Genomic DNA, 24,624 nt, shown 5'->3' on the forward strand with positions numbered 1-24,624 from the left:
TCATGTGGTTAATCTTGACATATCAATCAATTGTGAAAATAATCCTTAAAGGAGAGATCCAGTCATTTTAGGTGTTTGCTTTGATGTGTCGCTAATCACTCAGCAACATACCAGGGGCAGTTGACTTTTTTCATAGAAGCCCCTGTTGTCCATCGTGGAGACCCCTTCCACTGGCATAATGGGGTAATGTGTATAAATGAAAATCGCCTATTTTAGCAGCTCCAAAGCTCGTTTTTTTCCCACTAATCCTCATTATGCAGTGTCCTGACACTCAAACATGCACTGAATGTCCCTTATGAGCTGCCGTTCATGCAGAACGACATGGAGCTGGTTGCTCGTTTCTCTCACAGAATCTGGCAACACAGAGGACTAGCTTCCACGTCGTTCTTTATGAACGACGTGGTGGTGGTGTGTAACACAGGCCCGAACCCAAGGCCTCCCGTTTGGGAAGGGACACAAAAGCCAAACATCTTAACCACAAGCCTAAGAGGGAATCACCCGTTGGCCCGGGAAGATATTAGACTTTTAGTTTTCTACACTTGCTGCACTAATCAATCAATAGATGAGAAGACACTGGAGCAGCTTGGACATTTAAGTCTCTTTTATTAATGAATGGTGTGACTCACATACGTACGTACGTACTACATCTTCCTCAGAGTCATGACATGCTCCAGTGTCTCATCTACTGTGTCCCGCTCCTGTGACGTAACGGACCTGCCTTCATTAGGCGGAGGCACGTTGGAACTCCTTTTCTTCTCAACTAATCAAATCAATTATCAATGGTTTCACACCCAAGTCAAGCTAAGAGGACACTACATCTGAGGGGGGGGGGGGGGGGGGTTGTGGGGGGGCTACAGGACTAAAACAACAAACAATTCAGGACAACAAGCTGGCGTTGACCAGTTAACACTCATCACCACAGCCACAAGGGGTCGCTGTCCTCCACAGTCACTCCTGTCCTGGTCAATTAAGAGCCACAACACGACGACATGTGAGTGGATGTGCGTCATGCCTCGTTGATGACACTGCAGCGTTAGTCGGCATGCAGCTTCAAATAAAGCAAATGGAGCGAGAGAGAGAGAGAGAGAGCAGCGCTCCTCCTCTCAGAGAGGAGAGACACTGCGGTTGACCAGGAGCAGAGCAAACAGCGGTGATGGGGGAGGAGCAAAGGACATGAGGAGGAGGAGGGAGGAGGAGGAACCGTGTTTTTTTTCTTTTCTTTTTTTTAAAGTACTCACACGCTCCGTGGTGTGCTTGGGCTTACACACACGTTTAGGCTCGGATTTCTTTCCCGCCGACAACGATAGTGATAACGACAGCTGGTAGGAAATGCAACAAGAGATTTTGTTTACAATGTAGGGCATTCAGCACAGAGATACGCTCTCATCCAGAGAGACGTGTATAGGTCCACGAGACGACAGGTTGACACACAGGAAACACATGGCTGACCAGAGAGGACCACACATGCAAAGTATGCACAGGTGTACTCTTAGAACAGGATCGTCAGCGTATAGGTTGAGTTACGACCAAATAACATTCAGTGGGCTAGATCAGGGGTGATGCAACTTTGATGATGCAGAGGGCCACTATATTTACACACTCACTCCAGAGGAACACATTGCATATACTGTCGGGCAGACACCTCTTCTCTCCGTATTTTAACTTTTTCCGTAAATGAATGCCATACTTCGCCATTCTACGTCACACAAAAGTAGTAAAAATAGCAGATCTACAAGCTCAAAACGCGTCGCACCGCGACGCGTTTTGAGCTTGTAGATCTGCTATTTTTTGCTATTTTTGAATTGGAATCATGATTTTTTTTTGGTGCTATTTTTGAATAGGAATCCTGAAAAGTAACATTCTTATTCAATTTCAAATGCATTTAGTTATACTTATGTTAACTTTATGAACTTAAATACAAATACATTAGACATAAAAAAAGACAATACAATTGTAATACTAGTCATTAAGCTACTAATATAGACTGAAGTAATTAAAGCGGGTCATGTTAGGAATCATAACAGCTGAAATCAATAATATAATCAGTATTCTGATATTAACCTGCGGGCCGCATTAGGTGAAGGTGGGGGCCGCATGTGGCCCCCGGGCCGCCAGTTGCCCATGTATGTCTTAGAACATAAGTCAATTTGTGGTGTTTAAAGGGATAGTTCACCCAAAAAACAAAAAAAAAAGATCTATGGATTTTTCACCCCATGGAGATTTGAATTCATGGATATTTTTTTTCTTTTGTCTCATTCCTAAGCAAATAACTTGATGACCAGCGGACCGGTAGGCAGCGGTTCCGGTATAGGAGACACAAAGGAGACTCTTTGGTGTCTTCTACCGGAACGGCTGCCGGTCATCAAATTATTGGCTTAGGAATGCGACAAAAACAAAAAATATATGTATATTAGAAAAAAATACATAAATAGAATTCAAGTCTCCATGGGGTGACTAATCGATAGAAAAATATTTTTTTTAGGGGTGAACTATCCCTTTAAGTACAATTAGTTTACTTCTCTATAATGTGTTGCTGCTATGGACTTTGGTTCGCTAGTCGTGACTCGTGACTTACCGTACCTGGCAAAAGTGCTGCAAAATGCCATCAATGTCTATAAGAAACAGATTTAGCTGTACGTCTAACGTATGGCATTCAGACATCAAACAGTTTCTTGGAGATCCGTTTTGAAACATGTAGCAGACACGACAAACACGGAGAATAAGAGACCCGACGAGACACACCTCTGGGAACAACATGCTTAATGCCTGTGGTTTATACGTGGTTGCGTGCCATTGTCACACACCGGAAATAGAGAGATATACAAGCCCTCAACACATCGCAGTGCAACACGTTTATAGAGCTTATATAGATCTACAAGCTTTACAACATTTCCGGTGCATGTCAAGGGCAGTGGCAACTAGGAATAAATCACAGTTTGAATAGGGGAGATAAGAGAGGCTGAAATAAGACACCGCCGTTAATTAAATGTGAATTCCTTTCAAGACGTGTCTCACCTGTGAAGTGTCGTTGTCACTGTGAACGCCATTCACTGATACGGACTGGTTCAGTGTAGTCTGGTCCAGACTGGTTCTGAATGAGAGAGACAGAGAGAGAGAGAGAGAGAGAGAGAGAGAGAGACAGACAGACAGACATATAGGGAGGAGGGAGAGAGAGATAGAGAGAGAGAGAGTGATGACCGTGGTGAGTTTATCCAGACTAAAGTAAACCGTGGAGCCACCTTGGTATTAGCATCCTCTGCCTCTCTCCTTTTTCCTATAAACATACCTTTTTCTGCTACTGGAGCTTTTACTGATATGCATGTATGCATTGTATGTTTACTGATGAATTGAGTACAACGGACCAGAATGGAAACAACAATCTCCTGGGGCTTTTTGTTGTGTGTTATCCTTTTAGCATAACCTTTGACTGTTACTACTAGATGGTTATATCTAGGCGTTTTTTATTGAGGAGTTACTTTAAATTTCCATGTGTCCATTTAGCTTTAAATGGTAATGTGTTGCCTATATATGAACTATTACTGATGGCCTTATAACCACCCCACCCTGTAAACCCCTTTAATTGGACAATTGTTCTCTTTTTTTCATTGACAGTCGGCTTTACTGACTTTTTTTCCCCTTTCCCAGATCTATAAGCTCTCAGCATGGCACTATCCTACTCAGCCTGAGCCTGTAGATCTGGTGGGTGTGACGGTGGGTTAATCACTACTACTACAGCTGCCTCTGATTGTGACGTTCCTCGTTTGTTGTGTATAACAGGGTTTCTCAAAGTGGGTGGCCTGGCACCCGAGGGTGCCGTGATGCAAGTCCAGGGGTGCCACAGGATACTCTGATATTATCTGGAATTCATCAATATCACTTCAGTTTAACCACTTAGACCCTCTATACTTAGTACTTGCACTGTACTTGGTGTGTTTATTTTTCTACACCAAATCTCTTCCGCCAACAATAGCCGATCCACAAGCTCACAACGTGTCGCGTTGCGACACGTTGTGAGCTTGTAGATCTGCTATTCTTGGCGAATGTTCCCCCCAGAACGGGGATACTGGGGTTCAAGTGGTTAACCGTCAAGTATAAAGTTATTTTCAATCTGTCATGATGGAAACAGATATTACAAAGTAACAATGTAAACAATTATGGGGTGCCATGGATGAAGACATTATTTACAGGGGTGCCCTGAGCCAAACATGTTTGAGAACCCCTGGTATATAACACGCCTACTTCATGTAATGTATCAGACCTCATGAAGACCCACAGTGGTCCAAACGTTGTTTGGAAAATACATTGCGAACTTCCCTTCCCCTTCCTCCACCGCACTTCACTCACATCCTCAGCGACATACATGTCAAGTTTTGCCAAGTACACACACACACACACAGAGACGCTGCACATTTATGGAGAGATATATTGTGTTCTCTGTTTACCGTTATTAACACCTGTGAAGTCAAATACACCAAAGGACACTACTGTAATAAAATGTATGGCATTAAAGAGTGACGTTAAATGCGACTTTATACCTGGCTGCAGACTCATGTGAATGTGACTTTATACCTGGCTGCAGACTCATGTGAATGTGACTTTATACCTGGCTGTAGACTCATGTGAATGTGACTTTATACCTGGCTGCAGACTCATGTGAATGTGACTTTATACCTGGCTGCAGACTCATGTGAATGTGACTTTATACCTGGCTGCAGACTCATGTGAATGTGACTTTATACCTGGCTGCAGACTCATGTGAATGTGACTTTATACCTGGCTGCAGACTCATGTGAATGTGACTTTATACCTGGCTGCAGACTCATGTGAATGTGACGTTATACCTGGCTGCAGACTCATGTGAATGTGACTTTATACCTGGCTGCAGACTCATGTGAATGTGACGTTATACCTGGCTGCAGACTCATGTGAATGTGACGTTATACCTGGCTGCAGACTCATGTGAATGTGACTTTATACCTGGCTGCAGACTCATGTGCTTGGGACTCTGTTTCCGACGGTGGCACCTCCTCTACCGGGGGAGGTGTGGGGGGTCTCCTCGCCCTCTCCTCCTCCTCTATCCTCTTCTGCATCTCATGCTCCTCCAGCTGAAAGAAAGATGAAAAAAAAGAATAAACAACGGGTGGTTGTAGTGCAAGTAGTTCTCAAACCTTTTCATATCAACTATCAGAATCAATTTTATTGTCACATACAACAGGTTTACAGGTGTCAAAAAAAAGTGGGTGACCCCCAAATTTATATGTTTAGGCTGCATACCCCCCATGTGAATGGATTTTGTACCAGCGACCGCCATACAAGATTTATGGTTTTTTTTAAATAGCTGATCTACAAGCTCTTGTGAGCTTGTAGATCATCTATTTTTGAATAGCCAATGTACAGCCATATCAAGTGATTAAACAGATTTGTTTAAGATATTAACACATTTAGCTGAAAGTCCCCTTACCCCACTGGTGTAGTGTACCAGAGTAAACCTGGACCAGGCCCAGACTAAACTAAAACCATGGAGTTTCTCTCAGTGTTGATTTCGTCGACTAAAACTATGACGAAAAACTAAGCTATGATGACTAAAACTAAGACTAAATATATTGACAATTCCGTCAACAAATAAAAACTAGACTAAAATGTTAGTGAGGGATCTAGTGGAGAAGAGATCCAGTAGAACTAAAAGACAAGTCATTTTATGTTTGGTTGCGCTCGGGTGTTGCGCTCTGAAAATAGCCGATCTACAAGCTCACAACTGTGAGCTTGTAGATCGTCTATTTTCATCATGCAACCAAGTGTAAAATCAGCCATTACGACGCCATCAAGGCACCGCCAAAATAACTTTTTGTCGACAAAATTAACTGTAGATTTAGTCGACTATAATATCATGATATTTAGTTGACTAAAACTAAACATTTTCAGATGACTAAAATATGACTAAAAACTAAACAGAATTGTATTCAAAAGACTATGACTAAAACTAAATCTAAATTTGCTGTCAAAATCAACACTGGTGTCTCCAGACTAAACTAAGACCATGGACCCACCGTGGTGAGTTTCTCCAGACTAAACTAAGACCATGGACCCACCGTGGTGAGTTTCTCCAGACTAAACTAAAACCCTGGACCCACCATGGTGAGTTTCTCCAGACTAAACTAAGACCATGGACCCACCATGGTGAGTTTCTCCAGACTAAACTAAAACCCTGGACCCACCATGGTGAGTTTCTCCAGACTAAACTAAAACCATGGACCCACCGTGGTGAGTTTCTCCAGACTAAACTAAGACCATGGACCCACCGTGGTGAGTTTCTCCAGACTAAACTAAGACCATGGACCCACCATGGTGAGTTTCTCCAGACTAAACTAAAACCCTGGACCCACCATGGTGAGTTTCTCCAGACTAAACTAAAACCCTGGACCCACCGTGGTGAGTTTCTCCAGACTAAACTAAGACCATGGACCCACCGTGGTGAGTTTCTCCAGACTAAACTAAGACCATGGACCCACCGTGGTGAGTTTCTCCAGACTAAACTAAGACCCTGGACCCACCGTGGTGAGTTTCTCCAGACTAAACTAAGACCATGGACCCACCGTGGTGAGTTTCTCCAGACTAAACTAAGACCATGGACCCACCGTGGTGAGTTTCTCCAGACTAAACTAAGACCATGGACCCACCGTGGTGAGTTTCTCCAGACTAAACTAAGACCATGGACCCACCGTGGTGAGTTTCTCCAGACTAAACTAAGACCATGGACCCACCGTGGTGAGTTTCTCCAGACTAAACTAAGACCATGGACCCACCGTGGTGAGTTTCTCCAGACTAAACTAAGACCATGGACCCACCGTGGTGAGTTTCTCCAGCAGGATGAAGCGCTCCTCCCAGCCGGCGGCCAGCTTCTCGAAGGCCTCGTGTCGTTTGATCAGACTCTCCACCTCGTCCACGTTGGCTCCCAGCTCCGCCGCCCGCACCAGCGGCTCCTGGCCCGCCAGCCACGACTCTGCCACGCAGGCGTCCCGCCCGAACTGTAACACCTCCAGCACTGTATCAACACAGAGGACCATGTTTTATTTAGTTTATGAACACAATAACACTGAACTGTAACACCTCCAGCACTGTAGCAACACAGGACCATGTTTTATTTAGTTTATGAACACTATAACACTGACTGAACTGTAACACCTTCAGCACTGTAACAACACAGGGGAACACCTTTTATTTAGTTTATGAACACAATAACACTGACTGAACTGCAACACCTCCAACACTGTAACAACACAGAGGAACACCTTTTATTTAGCCATGTTTATGAAACAAAATTATTATTTAATTAAGTACAAATGATAGAAACACAAAACACTGATAGTCAAAACGTACACAATGCATTTATAATTATTTCAAATTCTACAAATAAAAAAAAAATAGCGAAAATAGCCAATGTACAAGCTTGCTCACACATTGTGAGCTTGTAGATTTTTATGTATTTTTATTTCCTTAACACATCCACCGCCAGAGGTTAATCTCATAATGTACTCACCAGTGCCAAGGTGTTTTTGTTGTTTTTTTGTTTTTTTCATGTCGCCATAGATCTTGTTAAAATCCTTAAGATTGAGCCGTGAACGGTCTGTTTACATCCGCGAGATCTCCCTGTATCTCCCAGTGAAAACCACGTGTCAAACGGGGCATCCATGTTTGAGTTAGAGCGGATTACGTTAAACAGTGAAATGCGAGGAGAAAAAACTACAGGAAGAGAATTGAGTTTCAGTTTCGTCTGTAGAATGGGAGCGGGCGTGATCGTCGAAACCGGATCCCAAATAATTCTATTTCCTGTCATCAAACCGGAAACGGAAGTGGATCAAAAAAATTCCGAAAGTGCACCCGGACCGCGCATGCGCGAAAAGACCGCAGCCCGTAGGACTACGGGCTCGGCGCTTAACCGTTGGATTTAACGGCCCGTAGAACTACGGGCCCGGCGGTAAAGGTGTTAAAAAGATAGGAGACCACAGCAAGAGGCTATGGCTATTTGGGGGGGCTGCCCTTTGGTCCGACGGCCCATTAAAAGTTCCAATAGTCCCATAGATGTTAGGTTAGTGTGAGATTAGGGTTAGGCTTAGTTATAATGCGCTTCGTCAGACCAATGGTACTTAATGTAATAATGGGCCATCAGACTAATGGCATGGTACCGGCTATTTGGGGGTACTTGAAATGAAAAGAAGTCACACAGCTTGTAGCCATGATGCAAATATTATGATTGATTTTATAGAGCAAACCAACGTTTTGACTAACAACGTTTCCTTCAGGGGTTCAAACACCCTGAAGAAGGAAGACTCTGTTGAAACGTTGGGTTTGCTCTATAAAATACTTTGTATAATGGGATACGAGCTGAAGCTTTTAACTTCAATTGTATCGACCGGTCGTCAGCACCTCCACAACACTGGTGTGCGCTCATTCCCCTTTTTTTTTTTTTTTATTTGAGGGTATTAGGCATGTAAAAGTTTGGGAAACTCTTAGATAAGACAGATACACAGATACAGTAACACACACTTCACACAGAGCATGAGTAATAAGGTTCACAGTCTCACATACCGATTTGTAAGTGGTCCATCTTGTCTTGCCATTTCTTGTTGATCTTGTCCCTCTTCTCCTGGAGTTGAGCGAGCTTTTCTCTGATCTGAGAAACGGTGGCCATCGGAGGAAAGAACAGAGAACGAAACACGCTTAATAACCTGCACAAGGCTGTAATGAATCCATAATGAAACATGAACAGAGGTATTTGGCTCTAATAAATAGATAACTAACCATGAACAGTGGTGTGTGGCTGTAATTAATCCATAATGAAACATGAACAGAGGTAGGTGGACATGGCTACCATGCAGACATAAATTGGTCACTCACTCTCATGTTTTTGTTACTTAGGTTTGTTTTCTTGACCACTACGTTGAGAATGTGATATGTATGTTATTTAAACAGATGCTAGGTTAAATGTTTACCTGATATCCTGTAGTTTCAATGTACATATTGTTATGTCGACAGTATGTTTAGACTGATGCTAGGTTCTTGCTTTACCTGTGATCCTAGCTTCTCGAGGCACTACACTGTCTCTCTGCATTCTATGTATGTGTTTACCTGGCTTATTGTAAGTCACTCTGGATAAGAGCGTCTGCTAAATGCTTAAATTGTAATTAGCCCATAATTAAACATGAACAGTGGTACTGTGGCTGTAATTAATCCATAATTAAACACAGTTAACCCTGGTGTTCACTATAATGTGTTGATTTATCCATGTGTACCCTCTCAGAGTGACATTGTAACAGTGTTGATTTCGTCGACTAAAACTATGACGAAAAATGTTGGTCGACTACCTTTTTTTCACTGACGAAAACTAAATAAAAACTAAGAAGCTACGACGACTAAAACTATGACTAAATATATTGACAATTTCTTCAACAAATAAAAACTAGAGTAAAATGTTAGTGAGGGATCTAGTGGAGAAGAGATCCAGTAGAACTAAAAGACAAGTCATTTTATGTTTGGTTGCACTCAGGTGTTGAGCTCTTAAAAATTGCAGATCTACAAGCGTTGTGAGCTTGTAGATCTGCTATTTTCAGCATGCAACCAAGTGTAAAATCAGCCACTACGACGCCATCAAGGCACCGCCACGATACATTTTAGTCGACTAAATCAACTGTAGATTTAGTCGACAGATCTTCTGACATTTAGTTGACTAAAAACTAGACTAAAACCAACACATCTCAGATGACTAAAATATGACTAAAACTAAACCGGAATTTGATTCAAAAGTTTATGACTAAAACTAAATCAAAATTTGCCGTCAAAATCAACACTACATTGTACCTCATCAGATGCATAGTGGTTGTTGTTGATCAGAGAGTTGCCCATGTCAGTGCAGGCGGTGAAGCTGTCCGCTCTGGCCTCGATCTCTGACTTGATGTCCTGGTGGTTGGCGATGACCAGGCCCGCCGACGACACGTCTCTGGACAACACAAAGCACACACAGGAGACACAGGTCAGTCGCGTAACACGTACAAGATAAATCATTAAAACAATTTATATACCGTACTTTAGACCACAGTCCATGTCGCCGATTTGTAATGGGGTGTTTAATTACAATTACATTAAAGACCCTGTAAAATGCAATTGAAAGATTTTTTTGTAAACACCTGTGTTTTTTGTAAACACCTATGTTTTACTGAATTGTGAATTTTGGCATTTTCTTTTAAGGGGAAAGCAATACTTTTATTACACACATTTGTCACACATCGTTGTGGATGTATTATTCTATTTTTTCTTTTATTACTATTTTTTGGATAAAAACAGGTAAATGTAACCAAGACAAAACAGTGATTCTCAAACATGTTAGGGAAATTGATTTGTAATTGCCCACGGACCCCCATCTGTAAAGAATTTGTGCCAGGGACCCCCATAAGGGAGGATTTGTGTTGTTAATGTGATGCAGACTAGCCGATACCAACACTGCAGAGCTCAAGACCCTGATGCTAGACAGGAGGGTGTGGAGGGCAGTGATTAACAAGCCCTGAGTTGGGTGTGTTGTTAAAAACAAAACAAATGATTCAAAATGATAATTTTTCGAAAATACTTAGCCAATTTACAAGTTCACACCACATATGTATATCGGCTATTTTCGAACAGCCAAAATGTCAAATAGGGTTCAAGTCGTTAAACTGTTTTGCACCTTAATCCCATGTATAACGCACTGACTTTTATTGTGCTTTCCTTTTTTTTCTATAAGCACCTTAACGTCCATAAGTATATCATGCACAGTATACATTGCTGCTATGCTCAGGCACCTTCGTCATATTTTTTATCTCAGGGTTAGGTCCTAGTGTAAATATGTAGATCACTTTTTGTTGTTCTCTTTTTGATCTCCTTTCCACTCCTGCGCACCCCCCCCCCCTGCTTTTCTTCCTCCCCCTCTTCTTTCTATGGAAATAACGTTGCGATGGGAACGATGTACAAAAACGAATTTCACCTACTTTCTTTTACCTTGTAAACCTGTGATGTGACAATAAACCTGATTCTGATTCTGATCTGTTACTGATTTAGCTCGGGACCAACCAGGTCCATTCTAAGGCATTCAAAGGCCAGGTCCATTCAAAGGCACCGCCAAACTGTATTTTGGCGGTGCCTTGATGGCGTCGTAATGGCTGGTTTCACACTTGGTTGCATGCTGAAAATAGCAGATCTACAAGCTCACTGTAGATCTGCTATTTTCAGAGTGCAACTCCCGAGCGCAACCAAACATAAAATGACTTGTCATTTAGTTCTACTGGATCTCTTCTCCACTAGATCCCTCACTAACATTTTAGTCTGGTTTTTATTTGTTGACGAAAGTGTCAATATATTTAGTATTAGTTTTAGTCATCATCGTTTTCGTCAATGAAAAAAGGTAGTAGACGAACATTTTTCATCATAGTTTTAGTCGACGAATTCAACACTGCCTGGCACCCCCTTCAATGTCCCTTCTGGGGGTCCCCTGGACCCCCCCCCCCCACACACTTTGAGAACCAGTGGTATAAAAAGCGTCCACTGACCTGGGGCTGTCGTGGGCGTCTATCTGCAGGTTGACCCCGTCCATCCACAGCATGAGGTCTCGCACCATGTTGAAGAAGCGGAACTTCTCCACGGTGTCCAGCAGGAGGAGCCGGCGCGCCTGGCCGGCCTCCAGCAGGGCCTCCCAGGCCTCGGACACGGTGTGCTCGCTGCGGTGGATGTCCTCCGCCTTCTCCCCGGCGTACGCCTTCTGGAGGCGCGCCGCGTCGTCCTGCACCTGGTTCACCTGCAGGGGGAGGAGGAGGAGGAGGAGGAGGAGGGGGAGACTTTCAGAGATGTCTTTTACCTTGTTCAGGGGTCCTTCAACGATGTGTGTTTTCAGACGTGCGCCAATAGGCCTTGTGTTAGATCGTGTATTTTAAGCTTTTTTTTTTTTTTTTGATCTGATGTTCATAGTGACAGAACACTAAAAAAAAAAAAAAAAAAAAAAAGGTATTCAAATACGTGATCTAGCGCAAGGCCTATCCGCTCACGTTTTAACTCATATAGTGCCAATGACGTCTTTTGACGGCCGTTTTCAGTGTGCCATTAGTGCCAATGACGTCTTTTGACGTCTCCTAAAAAAAAATTTTGGGTATTTTTTTTTCTTTTGAATCTCAAAGGAACTAGGAGAAACGATTTTCAAAAAGTTAATTCTCCATCCACTTCAATGTTAAAATGAAAACGGAGAAAAAAAATTCTCCGTTTGACCCAAAATGCCTTTGGCATATGGATCAACTAGCTTGAAATAAGCCTGGCAGTGAATGAGTTAAGCTGTGGTGGACCCGTGATGGAGTTATGAACATGTTTCTACTGTACCATTCATCCTAAGATATCATAACATCATAGAAGAGGTAAGAAAACCGTGGTCCAAAATTCCCCTTTAAACCCTCAATACTTCTTTGTAAACTTGACCTTTGGGTACTTGGTCTGCTCTTTGTTCCCTCAACACCAAATCTCTTCGCAGGAAAAAAGAAAGATCTACAAGAAGAAGCACGCAACTGTTTTCGTCCTTCGTCCTACTCCTCCTCCCGCCCAATGACTCCCCGCTGACAGGCTTTCCAACCCATCGTTAATTATATAACTGGCCCTCACTTGACACTCATTATAAAGTGCCAGCATTTCTGCCAACTCACTCTGTTAACCCATTAATACCTGGAACGCATCTGTGTCACTTTAGATTTCTTTGGCTATTCAAAAATAGCAGATCTACAAGCTCATAGCGCGGCACCGAGTGCCGCGCTACGAGCTTGCAGATCTGCTATTTTTGAAAAATCGAGAAAAAATATTTTAAATATTTTTTAGGATTTACATTTTTTTAAAGAATCGCCTCAGGTCTTAATGGGTTAATGTGTGCGTGTGCGAGAGATTGTGAAGCAGGGTAATTGCTGGGGAAAAAAAATAAGAGCGCATTCGTGCTCAGCGAAACACCCCTCTGGATAATTAAAATAACAAAATAAAAAAAGCTCTGCCGTACCTGTCCGCAGAGCGCCTGGATGTCGTGCTCGTAGGCGTTGTGCTGGCGGTGGAGGTGCTGCACGGTGTTGAGGTCGCGGCCCAGGTCGGCGGGCAGCGCCGCGCGCTTCTCGCGCACGCGGCCCAGCGCCTCGGCGGCGTCCTGGTGGAAGCGGTGGAGCTCGTAGCTGGCCGCCAGCATCTGCGTGCGCGTGTCGATCAGCTCCAGCAGGTCGGCCCAGGCCTCGTTCAGCCCGTCCTTCCACTCCGCCACGCTGGCGTTCTCCGGGTGGCCCGACTCGATCAGGTCGTCCGCCAGCGCGTTGACGCCGTCCACGCGCTCCTGGCCGATGGTGCTGGTGTCCCGGGCGAACTCCCGGAACTTGTCCCTCAGCATCTTTTCAGACGAGAAGCAGCAGGCAAACAGTTTAGTTAGACCACTTAAACCTTCAATACTTAGGAAACTTAGACCTTTGGTCTGTACAAGCTCACAATGCGTCACAGCCCGACACATTGTGAGCTTGTAGATCTGCTATTTTCTGCAAATGTTCCACCCAGAATAGGGATGATGTGGTTAACTCTTTCACTGCCAGACTTATTTCAGACTGTGTCTGCCAGACTGCCAGGAAAAAGGTGCATTTTTCCTCTGTTTGTTTTTTAACATTGAAGTGAATGGAGCAGCAATTTTTTGGATAGCGTTATCTCCTAGTTCCTTTGAGATAAACCAAAAAAAAAAGAAACCAAAAAAAATAATAAAAATAAAATAATAATAATAATAATAATTTTTCAAATATTTTTTTTTTTCATATTTTCGTCTTTCCGTCATTTGGCCATGATAGCCATAGAGCCATCGGACGGGAATTCCCGTTTTTGGCAGTTAAAGAGTTAATGATATGAATAACTATTATTTTATTTTTTTCATATATACAGCAGCAAAGCGAAGATAGCCGATCCTACAAGATTGCAATGTTTTTATTTCATTTTTATAAAATAGGGCTACGGAGTTTAGGCATGTAACGATTTATCGAAAGAAACTGGTGACAATTTAAATCGATTTAATACAAATGTTTTCATGATGCAAACAGCAGAGGGCGTGTAAAAAAAAAGGAGAAGAAAATTCTCTTACAAAGGATCGATCTTTGTAAGAGAATTGATAAAAAACAAAGAGTTTTCAGTCATTTGCTACTGTATTGAAAAGAGGAAAAGAGAAGAAAATACTGGATTTGTGTAAGAGAAAAAAAGAGAAAAAAAGAGAAAAAAAGAGAAAAAAGAGAGGAAAAAAAGAGAAAAAAACACTTTTTTGTCTGGAAAGAAATGTCGTGTTTAAAAAATCGTATCGTGATTCAAATGGTATGGTGAGCTGAGTGAATTGTTACATGGCTAAAGGTGTATAAACTAAGTCTTTCCTGGCCTCACCGTGACGTGTTCGTAGTCCTGTCCCAGCTCGTGGGACCCGGCCACCACCTCTCTCTCAGCGATCCACTGCTCCAGGTCGTCCACCTCTCTCTTCAGCTGCGTCAGCCGCAGCCGCTCCGCCAGACGCCCGCGCCGCTCCTCCGCCAGGTCCTTCAGCCCCGCGTACAGCTTGTCCACCTGGGCTTGCCGTAGGGTGATTCTCTCACTGTTGAGATAGAGCAGTGGAAGAGTTAAGAGATTTAGATCAGCAAATGGTAGGAGAAGCGGTGCGGTACACAGGTTGTGTGGAGAGTGGATTTATACTGTGCTGGTAATTAATGTGAAACACCGTGTCATCTGCCCCGTGACATAAATGGTGTCCAGGCTCTATGGCTGCTCTCTGTTTTTTTGTAAAATAATAAGATAAAAGTCAAAGCTCTACATTCTGATAGTAATCATTGCTATACATTGTTCAGTAACTCATTCACTGCCAGAACTTTTTTTTTGCGTTTGACAAACTGCCAGAGATTTTTCATTGAAAAAAAAAAGTACTCAGGAGCCAAGATACAAAATGTTTAAGTTTTAAGTTAACAAGGAAGTGGATGGGAGTCTAGATCTTCAAAAAATCATATCTCCTTGGTCTTTGGGTTAAAAAATAAATAAATAAATAAGAAAAAAAAAAGAAAGAAAAAAAGTCGTTCTTGGCAGACAGGGCTTAAAGTACAAAAGTCGTTCTAGGCAGGGAATGAGTTCAGTAACAGGGGTCTCCCTTTTCACCGTTTTATCATGTATCCTGTATGAGTTCTCTGTAATGGATACAATTGGTACTACGACCTGAAAATGCATTTTTTTCTGAAGAAGACCACTGTTAATGAACAAACATGCTATAGCAATGATTACTATCAGAATATACAGCTATTGAACATTTATTTTACAAAAATGAAATCCCTTACACCCTCTTAAAGTCACTCTGCATAAGAGCATCAGCTAAGTACCTGAAGTGTAAACATACTTCAGTGCAACACTCAAGGTGAACCTGTGTCAGATCTCTGTCATGATGTGAACGATGAAATGAAGGTGTATAATCTAACAAAGAACAGTTGCACATTTAATGTGTGGGAAATAAATACTATATAAAAAGAAAAACAAATAATTAAGAGCAGCTTCTTCACAACTAAACAGCTTTCATACAATATCAGCTGGAGCCAAACAGTAGTATGTCAACTTAAGCTTACTTATGAAAGCAAAACTACCAACAACAAATCTTTTCTCATTAACTGAAATGAAAATAAATAGAATTGTGCAGTGAGTTTGCTATAGTTTCTGTCTCATCAATGCAGGCAGGTCTGCAGTAAATTACCAATCTACGTTGCTAGGCACGTTAGTGGCCACCAGATGGCGATATGGTTTCGTGCCCATGAAAGTTACACTGTTCTGAGTTCCAGTTCCAATATGGTCGACTAAATGTGACACTGACTGACCTTTCAGGGTGTTCACTGGTGACCATGAGACTATAAAGTACCTTTCAGGGTGTTCACTGGTGACCATGAGACTATAAAGTACCTTTCAGGGTGTTCACTGGTGACCATGAGACTATAAAGTACCTTTCAGGGTGTTCACTGGTGACCATGAGACTATAAAGTACCTTTCAGGGTGTTCACTGGTGACCATGAGACGGCTGCTGTTGGCCAGCTGGTGGATGGTCTGGGCGTAGTCCTCCAGGGCCTGCTCCAGAACCTGATGCTTCTTCACCATGACCAGAGCACTCTGCTCGTCCTATAAGAACACACACACAACAAGAAGTGAACCAACACACTCTGCTCGTCCTATAAGAACACACACACACAACGAGAAGTGAACCAACACACTCTGCTCGTCCTATAAGAACACACACACACAACAAGAAGTGAACCAACACACTCTGCTCGTCCTATAAGAACACACACACACACAACAAGAAGTGAACCAACACACTCTACTCGTCCTATAAGAACACACACACAACAAGAAGTGAACCAACACACTCTGCTCGTCCTATAAGAACACACACACACACAACAAGAAGTGAACCAACACACTCTACTCGTCCTATAAGAACACACACACAACAAGAAGTGAACCAACACACTCTGCTCGTCCTATAAGAACACACACACACACAACAAGAAGTGAACCAACACACTCTACTCGTCCTATAAGAACACACACACAACAAGAAGTGAACCAACACACTCTGCTCGTCCTATAAGAACACACACACAACAAGAAGTGAACCAACACACTCTGCTCATCCTATAAGAACACACACACACAACAAGAAGTGAACCAACACACTCTGCTCGTCCAATAAGAACACACACACACACACAACAAGAAGTGAACCAACACACTCTGCTCGTCCAATAAGAACACACACACACACAACAAGAAGTGAACCAACACACTCTGCTCGTCCTATAAGAACACACACACACAACAAGAAGTGAACCAACACACTCTGCTCGTCCTATAAGAACACACACACAACAAGAAGTGAACCAACACTCGATAAAAGGTTCACTCTGTAAACTAGCCGAATATATAGAGACTCTTTGACACTTCAAATTCTCCCAGCTTGGATGTGAACAAGTTATCTGACACTTTCTATCCGTCAGGGACATAACACCAGAACCACAGTCAAAAGCCACATCTCTCTTATTACTTATTATAGGCAAAACATTATCATTTATCCATTTGTAACTCTGAGAGTGTGCACATGTAATCTACAAGCTCACAAGACATCGCATCGCATTGTGAACTTGTAGATCAGTTATTTCCCGAATAGCCAAAGTATAAAATAGGGTTTAATTGGTATGTTTTGTAAAAGATAAGATAGATATATACTTAATTAATCCCAAAGGAAATTTGTTCCTTTTAACAGCTCCAGTTGCCATACATTCATACAGATTTATTTATCCTTATCCTTTACAATGGATATATAAAATACATTATATCAATGGAAATAGAATGCAGTGAAAAAACTATAAATTATAAGAAGTAAAAAATCCTAAGTAATCCTAAGTAATCCTAAGTAAGTAAATATCTAAATCTACAAAGTATCAAGTTAAGTCAAGCAGTGGTGGAAAAAGTACTTCAATTCTTTACTTAAGTAAAAGTACCAATACTGCAATATAAAAAATACTCGGTTACAAGCAAAAGTCTAGAATAAAAAAAAATACTTGAGTAAAAGTACAGGTATTGGCATCAAAGTGTACTTAAAGTACCAAAAGTAAAAGTACTAAATATTTGAAAATAGCAGATCTACAGCGACGCGTTGTGAACTTGTAGATCGGCTATTTTCAAATAGCCTATGTATTAAATAGGGCTGAAGTGGTTAATGTATGTTTCATTGTATCATAATTTATATCTGAAAAGTAACTAGTAACTAAAGTTTTCAAATAAATGTAGTGGAGTAAAAGTACAATATTTGCCTCTGAGATGTAGTGGAGTAGAAGTAAAAGTATTGGAAATTGGAAATACTCAAGTAAAGTACAAATACCTCAAAATGTTACTTAAGTAAATGTACTTAGTTACTTTACACCACTGAAGACAAGTTTTCAAATAACTGTAGTGGTGTAAAACACAGTGGTGGAAAAAGTACTCAAATTCTTTACTTAAGTAAAAGTACCAATACTGCAATATAAAAATACTCTGTTACAAGTAAAAGTCCAGAATTAAAAATGTACTTGAGTAAAAGTACAAAAGTATTGCCATCAAAATGTACTTAAAGTACCAAAAGTAAAAGTACTAAATATTTGAAAATAGCAGATCTACAAGCCCACAACGCGTCGCGATGCAACGCGTTGTGAGCTTGTAGATCGGCTATTTTCAAACAGCCTATGTCTAAAATAGAGCTAAAGTGGTTAATGTATGTTTTATAATGTAATAATGCATATCTGCAAAGTAACTAGTAACTAGAGTTTTCAAGTAAATGTAGTGGAGTAAAAGTACAATATTTGCCTCTGAGATGTAGTGGAGTAGAAGTAAAAGTATTGGAAATTGGAAATACTCAAGTAAAGTACAAATACCTCAAAATTTTACTTAAGTACAGTACTTAAGTAAATGTTCTTAGTTACTTTACACCACTGAAGTCAAGTTTTCAAATAACTGTAGTGGTGTAAAACATAATAGTGAAATGGTAGGGGTGTGCCGATACACTAATTTCATGAAACGATACGATACGATATTGGGCTCACGACATCGATACGATACGATATATGGCACTTTTTTATTATGAAAATATATGGGGGGGGGGGGGAAAGCAAATGCAAACAAATAATTCTGTTTTGCATTATTCAGACATGTGAACTTGTAGCTTTTCAGCTACAATAGCCGTTTTGAATCCAAATAGGGCAATAGTGTGACACCTGACCCGAAAAAAAAACAACATGTTGTCACCCTTTTCACCTCGGGGCTGTTTGCATGCCTGATTATTATTATTGTAAAAAAAAAAAACGATATATTTCTTCCCCAAAACGATACATATCGTCACAAAAACGTATCGCGATACATCGCGGTACGATATATCGGCACACCCCTATGAAATGGACATACTCAAGTAATAGTGAAAGTTCAGTTCTTACCTTGGCCTTCTCCTCAGACATCATGTGCAGCTCCTGCTCCCCCATCCAGGCCTCGGCCTCGGCCCCGTCCGTGTAGAACTGCTGGGCGCGGTTGGCCTCCACCAGGCGGGCGCGGCGCTCGTCCGTCTCGGCGATGAGCTGCGCCCACAGGTCCTGCAGCTCCACCAGGCGGCCCTCCAGGAGGGCCGACTGTCTGTCCCCGTCCACCTGGCTCTGGGTCTGGCCTCGCCTGTGGATGTCGTCGATGCGCGGCTGGTGGCCCTGGATCTCCTTCTGTAACGTCTGTGGACGACAGGGGGAGAGAGGAGGTGGAGAGGAGGAGGAGAGGAGGAGACACAGTGTCACTGGATGTTTTATATGTTTTGTTTTGTTTTGTTTGGGAGCTTGTCTTTCTGTTGTTCCAACATTTTGAGATCGCCAATGGCCCGATCGGAGGTGTCAATCCAAGTGTTAATCCATTAACACATTGACTGCCAGAATTATTTCATAATTTTTTAGCCAGTGCCAGAGTTTTTCATTGGAAAAAAAAAAGTACTCAGGAGCCGAAATACAGACTTTTTAAGTTTTAAGTTAACAAGGAAGTGGATAGGAGTCTAGATCTTCTACTAATCATATCTCCTTGGTCTTTGGGTGAAATTGGAAAAAAAAAAATGTTTCACTTCACGTAGATCTACGCGATTGGCACGTGGCGGCTTTGCGGAGGTTCGCGTAGATCTACGTGATTGGCAGTCAATGTGTTAAAAAAACATCTGTGTCTTTTTTTCTTTGGCTATCAAAAAATAGCAGATATACAGTGTACCACGCTATACGCTTGTAGATCTGCTATTTGTTTTTAAATCGTGAAAAATGTTGCAAATCTTTGAATATACGTAGTTTTTTTTACTCAAATACTTTCTTCTGGGGGGTCCCTGGAACAACATATTTTGAGTTGGGGGGGGGGGGGGGGGTCCGTGGCCAAATACATATCATTTTGGGGGGTCCTTGACAAGAAAAGGTTTGAGAACCACTGATATTATAACATATGTTTTTTCAGAAAACTGTTAGGATTTAGAAGACATTTGTAGAATCACCCAGAAGCAAAGATTTGAGTTACAAATGTTTGCTTTAAAAAAACATATATATTCAAAGATTTGCACACAATGTCACGTTTTTTCAAACAAATAGCAGATCTACAAGCTCGTAGCGCAGCACTCTGTGCCGTGCTATGAGCTTCTATATCTGCTATTTTTGAATAGCCCAAAGTTAAAGTAATGGTTATAGCTAAAAATCTAAAATGACACCGTATATGTTCCCGGTCTTAATGGGTTAAACCGTGGAAGGTGTATGGGATCTGCATGTACTGTACCTGGTTCTTCTTGATGAGCAGTTGCACCGTGGGCAGATCTTTGCCGTGGTCTGTGGAATTAGCCAGGGGCATCCTCTCCTTCACCCACAGCTGTACAGGAAACACAACAACACACACTGGGATAAACAACTGATACAGAACACTGGGATAAACAACTGATACAGAACACTGGGATAAACAACTGACACAGAACACTGGGATAAACAACTGATACAGAACACTGGGATAAACAACTGATACAGAACACTGGGATAAACAACTGATACAGAACACTGGGATAAACAACTGATACAGAACACTGGGATAAACAACTGACACAGAACACTGGGATAAACAACTGATACAGAACACTGGGATAAACAACTGATACAGAACACTGGGATAAACAACTGACACAGACGGAAACTAGACCCAACACCTACAGTATAACAAATGATTCATAGTCTTTTTTTCCTGTGATGATATAGAATTGTAAAGGTATTTTTGTGTGTGTGCGTACAACGTAAAACTAAAACAAACATAAACACTGAAACAATTTCACGTTTTAATTTTTTCTCATATTACAAAGTTTAAATGTTGTTCATTCCACTCAATATGACAAACAAATAGCACGTTTAGGATCACAAAACACTCTCCACTTCTTCATTCAAATAAGTATCATCTTTCAACTATGCTCAGATTTAAATGTATCACACACAATTTGAAAGCTTAAAACCTGCACATTCATAATAAATTCATAATTTAAAAAAAATAAGATAACTGAAAAAAAGCCTGTGTCCTACTTGCCAGCACATTCTATTGGACCCTGTATCACAAACATAAACCAGTGGTGGAAAGTAACTAAGTACATTTACTCAAGTACTGTACTTAAGTACAATTTTGAGGTATTTGTACTTTATTTGAGTATTTCCAATACTTTTACTTCTACTCCACTACATCTCAGAGGCAAATATTGTACTTTTACTCCACTACAATTACTTGAAAACTTTAGTCACTAGTTACTTTTCAGATATAAATTATGATATTTCGAAACATACATTAACCACTTTAGCCCTATTTTATATATAGGCTATTTGAAAATAGCAGATCTACAAGCTCACAACGCGTCGCTTTGCGACGCGTTGTGAGCTTGTAGATCGGCTATTTTCAAACATTTTTGTACTTTTACTTTTGGTACTTTAAGTACATTTTGATTCCAGTACTTCTGTACTTTTACTCAAGTAAATTTTAAATTCCTGACTTTTACTTGTAACAGAGTACTTCTACAGTGCAGTATTGATACTTTTACTTAAGTAAAACATTTGAGTACTTTTTCCACCACTGCATAAAACATTGTTTTGGAGTGACCGTATACTCACAATCTCATCCTCCAGGTCCCTGTTGAACTGGTGGGCCTCCTTGGAGGCCAGCAGGCGTTGTCTCCTGGTGGTCAGGGGGTCCTGGAGCTCGGAGAAGCTGTCGGCCACGCGCCTCTGCTGGCCGTCCACCTCCGTCAGGCCGGCCTCCTCCTGGGTGAGGGCCAGGGCCTGGGACTGGAGAGAGTGCACCTCCTTCTCACGCACCTCCATCTGGGCCTCCAGCATCTACGACAGGGTTAGCACACAGCACCAGGTTTAGACTGCACGGGGAGCAACTCGTTTAACCCATTGAGACCTGAAGCCGATTCTACATGTCTCCTAAATCTCAACAGTATTCTGAAAAACCTATGTTTCTATATCAGTGGTGCTCCATCTTTTTCATGTCCAGGACCCCCAAAATGATATGTATTTGGCCGCGGACCCCCATCAAAATATTTTGTTCCAGGGACCCCCCAGAAGCAAAGATTTGAGTTAAAAATGTTCGCTTTAAAAATATATAAATTCAAAGATTTGCACACATTTTCACGATTTTTCAAAAATAGCAGATATACAAGCTCGTAGCGCGGCACTCGGTGCCGCGCTATGAGCTTGTATATCTGCTATTTTTGAATAGCCCAAAGTGTAAAATAATGCTTTTGAGCTCAAATCAAAAAATGACACAATTCCAGGTCTTAATGGGTTAACAGTCTTCTGATCCCGTCTAGTGAGAATGAGTGGATACGGATAGAGCCTGTTTGTTTCCACCGTGTGGAAAACCTGGTGAGGTGGAGGTTAGCGCTGGTTAGTCGTCAGCACAGAAACACCATTTAATAAAAGTCTGTGTGGATCAGGAGTAATTCTCTCTTCAACGCTGTATGTATTTAAATAATTTATAGATTTATAAGGATTCCAACACGGTTTGCTAGTCTGGGATGGCTCAGGGTAGAAGACAGGGTGACGCAAATATCACTGGGATTGGTATTTAAGATGGTCAAAGAGACAGTGCCTTCAATACCCTCATAGCATGTCGAACTACTTCTCCCACGGGAGTGACAACCACAGCCACAACATAATCACGCCATTTTCCGAACACAGTGGACTAAAGCAAAGATAGTTTTCGTCTTGGACTAGAGACAGCGAAAGTGACAGAAACTTAACTGAGGATTTAAAACTAAAAAGAAAAAAAAGGGAGGAATAAAAGTTTGGCGTGGGAGTGATTTAATGAAGTTCTTAACCCTGCCAACGACTGGATATGTCTTATGAAAAGTTGCGATGTGAGAAAGTGATGGTAGACGGATAATAACCATGGATAATGTATACAGTCACTACATCAGTGATGGCGACAGTGGGTGGTGAGTGACATTGTTTGTACAAGTACGTATCCATATAGAGTCCCATGTGCATCCCTGCGGTGCGGTTGGTGCGGAACTATAAATAGGATCATATAATCAATGCGGTTGGATGACGGATGGATAATGAATGTGTACACGTGGATTAGGGTGACAAAAAAGCGCACATCTCTATCGCACAGTAATGTTACAAGATCAACTGTTGAAATGGCTAGAGCAAAATGTAAATACATAAACCTACATGAGCCTGAACAAGAGATAAGACCCACACAATGGGGCTTTGAGAGCTGTATGTTTTGGGGGCGACGCGTATTAGAGATGCTCTCTCATGAGGAGCAAAGAGGATGTCTGCAAAAAAAGCTGTGTTACTCCCTCCCTGTTCCACCTGAACCCTCATTGTTTAGACCTGGTCTCTTCACTCCAGCTGTACGCTGAACCCAGACAATCTCATCAACACTGATATAAAAGATTTTCCAAGTAGATGTCTACTCGACCTTCCTGCACACAGAATATAGCCATTCAAGCGGAGCAAAGAGGCCCCAAGTATCATGATAAAGTTTGAAGAGGACATTCAGGAAAGTCCCAGGAACAATGATACCTTTTTAGTACAATCCTCCCTCCTGCATCGCTACGAAGCCAAGGTGAAGGTAAAAACTATAAATGTAAGCCCTCAATCAACACTCACTTTTTCTGTCATGTCAAGTCTGAATGAAAAGACATTTACAATCAAATTGAGTTTAAAATCATTTAAATCTATCTAGTTTCTAAAATAAAAACAGACATCTTTCTCTAAGTTCCTCTGGTAGACAGACAGAGTGGAGACATCTGTCAGGTAGCTTTGATTCTGTTACAATGGAGATTTTAGAATATATGTTTTTATAACGTTTAAAGTAGTGTGAATGAAGAGACAGTAACCCTTACATCGAGTTTAAAACCATCCATCTAGTGTCTAAAACAGACACCTTTCTTCCTCTGATAGATGAAAAAAAGTCAAGGCATCTGGCAGGCAGCTTTGATTTAGTAACAATGGGGATTTTGGAATAAATGTTTTTATAACAACGTCTAAAAGTGTATATTGAAGTTATCACATCACATCCAGTTCAGAAGAGCCTTGAATGTATTTTTGTTTATTTCATTTTGAGGTTAAACGTTGTCTCTAAGCATGTCAATGCAGCTTCAGCTCTCATAAGAGAAACGTGAAGAAGGTTCTGTCTATGTAAAAACAAATATTCCCTTTTTCCCCCCTATTTCCCCCCTCTTTTGGTTTTTCCAATGATATATATTTTCTTCCATTATGTATTTTTCGATTCTATTTATTATTATTATCATACTCATCTTATTTTTTACATTTAATATTTTTAATACTTTTCCCTGTCCTTGTACTTTAATTGTTACTATATTAGGCGATCGGTGGGTGGGCTGAAAATAGGGGGAAAAATAAAGTACAATCATGCACTAATTGTACAATAGCTTACATTGACACTGTTGTACCATGTCCTTCCTAAATAAAACATATATTAAAACAAAGACATAAGTAAAACAATCAACAA

At 41.4% G+C, this 24,624-nt stretch overlaps 1 protein-coding gene across 2 annotated transcripts in view; it reads right to left on the reverse strand.

The window, feature by feature from the left end:
- Positions 1-24,624, reverse strand: part of sptbn2 (spectrin, beta, non-erythrocytic 2) — a 162,440-nt gene that overhangs the window by 8,518 nt on the left and 129,298 nt on the right. For both annotated transcript variants that reach the window (XM_080436433.1, XM_080436432.1), the window contains 12 exons: positions 21,747-21,971; positions 20,389-20,478; positions 19,044-19,325; positions 16,067-16,197; positions 14,443-14,647; positions 13,049-13,423; positions 11,574-11,818; positions 9,856-9,994; positions 8,587-8,671; positions 6,846-7,042; positions 4,978-5,105; positions 3,016-3,091 (listed from right to left, as the gene is read on the reverse strand). In XM_080436433.1, the coding sequence (XP_080292559.1) occupies positions 3,016-3,091; positions 4,978-5,105; positions 6,846-7,042; positions 8,587-8,671; positions 9,856-9,994; positions 11,574-11,818; positions 13,049-13,423; positions 14,443-14,647; positions 16,067-16,197; positions 19,044-19,325; positions 20,389-20,478; positions 21,747-21,971 (2,178 nt within the window). The remainder of the gene's footprint in view (positions 1-3,015; positions 3,092-4,977; positions 5,106-6,845; positions 7,043-8,586; positions 8,672-9,855; positions 9,995-11,573; positions 11,819-13,048; positions 13,424-14,442; positions 14,648-16,066; positions 16,198-19,043; positions 19,326-20,388; positions 20,479-21,746; positions 21,972-24,624) is intronic.

This window comes from Gymnoscopelus braueri, assembly GCF_963280865.1.
Source record: "Gymnoscopelus braueri genome assembly, chromosome: 8".
Classification (NCBI taxonomy): domain Eukaryota; kingdom Metazoa; phylum Chordata; class Actinopteri; order Myctophiformes; family Myctophidae; genus Gymnoscopelus; species Gymnoscopelus braueri.